Consider the following 4,436-nt stretch of genomic DNA (forward strand, 5'->3'; position numbering starts at 1 on the left):
TACCGACCTTCTGAGCTTTTCCCCTTGACCACTCGAGTTTGGATCTCCTGGCTACTCCTGTCTATCGGCGCTGACCCTGGACTGTCTTTTTGACCTGATTTTGTATCCCGGACTATGTATCGATTGTCTAGTTGCTACGAGTAAAAAACCTTCAGCAAAATCAGTTCGTCTGGTATTATAATTGAGTTCACCACAAACACCATTTGGCGTTCTTACACGTCATTTCTGACAACAACCATACTGTAAAACTGAACACTTTGTTTATTGAAAAAAGTCAGGAAACTGATTACCTTATTTTTACCAAGTAAACTTGAAAGCAAAATTTATGCTAAGTTAATTTTACACAGTGTTTTAAAGTAAACTAAAAAAATTCTAAGTAAATTTATTCAACAAATTTAAGAATGTCTATTCTATAATCTCTAGTCAGTTAATCCATTCTTTTAGAATAAACTAATGAATTCTGAGTAAAATTACTTAACAAATGTAAGTAAGTTTACTCCTAAGTGAGAAAGTGTTTCAGCTGCCTTTGACTGCTGCAGCTTATGGTATTTTTTAATCATACTGAAATTCTCCCCAGTCAGCACAGTTTTGTTTCCTCTGCACATTGTTTATCTTCTGTATTTTGATCACATGGGGGTGGCAGGAGTCACTGAGAAGTGACCATACAGTCTATGGAAGCAACCTGTAACTCATGGTGTTGTGTGGTGTTACTAGCTTGCAAAATGGAGTCCTTGGTACTAGGCAATATTTTAATAATAAGTACTACTGCTTTCCAACCAGCATCACAACTCTTCTATCTTAAGGTCTCTGGGTGTGGCCGCAGAGTGAACATACACAACTGGGCATGCACAATTTCATTTAACCTAGAATTTCCAAGTAACTTTAGTTAAGTAATAGTAACTGCGTTAATCAGTGTGATGTGCTTTTGCTGAGTACCATACCGCATACAGTATATTAAACTCAAAAATTTTACTAAAACCTAGCAAACTCGCTTAATTATTCCATGTAAGGTTTACTATTTGGGTTTAAAATGTATTGTTTCAACAGTGCTGCTGTTATTTGCCTGTGAATTAAAGGTGCTTGTAATTTTTTATGTGATATTTTAATGTTTTTTAAACTTTTTTCTATGAAAGACAATGAGTTTGGCAGAGATTAACACTTACCCTAAAATAACAGCTATATATTGTATTTTGGGCTAAACACAATAACAGATTTTGAATGTCTTCCTTTCCCACAGTATTCTACTCAGTTTTGTGTGTGTGTTTCCTGGAACCCCAGCTTCCAGAAATTCACTGATCTTTTCTGATATTTTTGTTCTTTTTTCACTGTATAGATGGTTTGTTCTTCAAATAACAGCAAACATCTGTAAAATAATATGTTTGTTTTGTTTAAATGTAGTAAAATTGAACAATTCTGATCAGTACTTGTAAAACTCAGATATGTTGACATTATTTAGTTTTTCTATGTGAATTCATTTAAGTGACATTTTTTATTTCTGTCATTTTACCAATTAATATTTGTCATTTAGCAAAACGAGAAAACAAAATAGTTTAAAATTGTCCTTTTTTATAGTGTATCTGCTGTTTTTGCTGTACCTCTTTGGAGAGTTTCTGTGTTTGGGCGTTGTTTAACTGGCTGTGGATGGTACTGATGTCTGTTTCCAGCTGGCTGAGCTCCTGGCCTAGGAGGCGCAGAGACAAGGGCGTGTACAGGCCCTTGTTATGCAGATATTGGTAAGGCTTCAGCCGAGCGGTCACATTCTTAATCACAGCCTGGATGTGAGGGAGATGCTGGTTGGACAACTTCACCTGCAATGAAACACAGACACAAACTCCATGTTCAGGTTCATATGATCTGAATACTTCAAAATTCTGAAACTATACATAATATTCATGTTGAATCCTGTCAAAATGTCATATTAAAATTAATTCCTTTAATCACTGCAGTATGGCTCAGCACCAGCCTATACATTTAATCCATCAAATCAGAGGTAAAATTATAGACTGGATTAGGCCAGACCCAGTCTGAATTACAGACTACACTCAGGAATGTCAAATGATGATTAATCTTACTTACCTGTTTGTCAAGGTTATTCAAAGATACTTCACAGGACTGAATCTGCTGCATCACAGCCTCGTACTTCACAGCAGGGAACGACCACATGTTGGAGTTTACCTTGCACACACACGAGCCATTGTCCCCAAAATGCCCCAGCACATACTGAGCATGGCCATCATCCTGCAGTCAAACATACAAAATATAATACATAAAATAATTTCCAACAGCACTGTTGTATGTTTTATACAAGATATTTACAGTTGGTAAAAAAAAGACTGCACTTAGAAAAAGAACTAAAAACAAGCAGGTCATTCTAAAGTCATAGACTTCAACATCCACTGTGGTCATCCTTCTTTCTAAGAGCGGCCATTAAAGTGTAGCTCACCCCAAATGACAGCAGCAATAGGAGCAGCAGCATGTTGGAGAAATGAGTAGTGGACTGTCAGGTACTGAAGCTGATGGAACCACTAGCCTTCCTTTCTTCTTTTCTTTAAAACACACAGTCACAACAAAGACACCATTTGCTGACAGAGCCTTAAAACCATGTGGAACTCTGAAATTGTGGAGTTTCGCAAACCTTGTGGGGAAACAGCTTTCCAGTTGCTACTTCCTGAAATCAATAGTTATCATTTCCCATTTATAATATTCCTGTTTAAAAGTGTGTTGCTGGGCGTGAGAAAACATAAAAACGTTATGTAATTTTAAAACTGCAGACCACTGAAAACAATGAAAACCATCTGAACATGTGAGTCAGAAGGCAGCACCACTCAGTTAAAAGTTCCACTTAGGTTGTGAATATCATCAGTCTATGCAAGTAATACCAATATGGAAATTTGCTCTGATGTTTTAGGAGCTGTGAAGACCCACTAGCAGACCGAGCTAACTATCCTTAGGACCCAGCTACATCTCGTTCAGACCAAAGCTGTCAGCAAGGACACTGGTGTTCCAGTTGCATCTGAAAATACAAGCAGTATTTCAGTAAATACTATCATTATTTGTTAACGAGTATTAATCTTCAGTGTTATCATAAATAAATAATAAATCCTTTAATTTTACTTCACTATTCTTTTGTTGCCTTTTACAGTTCAGTAACACTTTGACATGTACTGCTGTCCATGAAGATGGGTGAAAGTGCAACTCATATTTACTACAGTTAGGTACCCAGGGAGAACCCACGCAGGCACAAGAATAATATGGAAACTCCACACAGAAAGGTCCCTTTGAACCTGGAACTTTCTTGCTGTGAGGCAACAGTGCTAACCAATCCACCTCCATACTGACCACTAGTTTACTAGCCAGTATCTAAAAAGAGTTACTGTATTTTATATGCCAGTGAAAAAGTTTTCAAATAGTGTGAAATAACAGTTAGCTGGGTCGTTAAATTTAGAGTGTGTTACTCCTATGGTGTTAGTTACCCAGTGCCACTATAGATCAGTTCATAGTAAGGAAAAAGCCAGTGACCGATGTGAAAGAGGAACAAACCTCTTTTAGCTTCAACTTATCTCCACTGTTTTGAATGTGTTCAGCTACAGGTTATTGCAACTTTACCATAGGGCTAGCTCTCAACTTCCTTTCTGTAGGCCAACTCATCACCATTTTAGATGAGACCGATGACCGTTGTGTCGTCTGTAAGATAATAGTGGACTTCACGAGGAAAAACTGTGTGCATATATATTTCTATATTTATAAGTACTTTATTTTTATTTTGCTAATGCACATTCCTTTTATTTATTTATTTATTGTTCTCAGCCTTATCTTGTTTACTTGTTTACTCTTTGCTTTATGGAAAAACACTGTACATACGCACTGAGAGCCACTGTACCAGAGTCAAATTCCTCGTGTTCAACACACCTGGCCAATAAATCTGATTCTGATCATATACAATACACGATAGAGGAGAAGAGAGTAAAATGAGTCACTTTTTACATAGCATGAATCTAAGGCAAAATGAATGTGTATTTATTAAAAAAAAAAAGCTATATCTGCTTAAGGTTGTTGTACATCCAAAGAAATTAAAACATATCATTTACAGTAACTAATACAGGAAGTATGACTCATCCAAAAAACGCTGGCCCTATGGCACAACATGCTCTACTGCAGGGGTAAGTTGTACATAGGGATGGGGCAAGTTGAGCCCTATCAGTGCCTACTGGTGGATTATTATAAAACATACAGATACCATATTCATGTTCCCCTCAGGTTAAGCATTAATAACGTGATCCCTTAATGTTCGTCTCTGTGTTAGCCCTGCGATGGATTGGCGACCTGTCTAGGGTGTACCCCGCCGGTCAACATTTTTATTTGCCCAGTATCTTATGACCAAATGCCATCTAAACTAATGATACTGTGATCAACCTCAACTGAAGTGTGTGTTTAGT

At 37.1% G+C, this 4,436-nt stretch overlaps 1 protein-coding gene across 1 annotated transcript in view; it reads right to left on the minus strand.

Moving 5' to 3' along the window:
- The window catches only part of LOC109952271 (olfactomedin-like), a 10,883-nt gene extending 8,322 nt beyond the window's left edge, over positions 1 to 2,561 (minus strand). The window contains exons 1-3 of the mRNA XM_020587259.1: positions 2,444 to 2,561; positions 2,077 to 2,238; positions 1,596 to 1,808 (exon numbers count right to left, since the gene is read on the minus strand). Of these exons, the coding sequence (XP_020442915.1) occupies positions 1,596 to 1,808; positions 2,077 to 2,238; positions 2,444 to 2,476 (408 nt within the window). The 5' untranslated portion in view covers positions 2,477 to 2,561. The remainder of the gene's footprint in view (positions 1 to 1,595; positions 1,809 to 2,076; positions 2,239 to 2,443) is intronic.
- Between the last annotated feature and the right edge of the window lie 1,875 nt (positions 2,562 to 4,436).

Source organism: Monopterus albus, unplaced genomic scaffold (assembly GCF_001952655.1).
Source record: "Monopterus albus unplaced genomic scaffold, M_albus_1.0 scaffold447.1, whole genome shotgun sequence".
In the NCBI taxonomy this organism is placed as follows: Eukaryota; Metazoa; Chordata; class Actinopteri; order Synbranchiformes; family Synbranchidae; genus Monopterus; species Monopterus albus.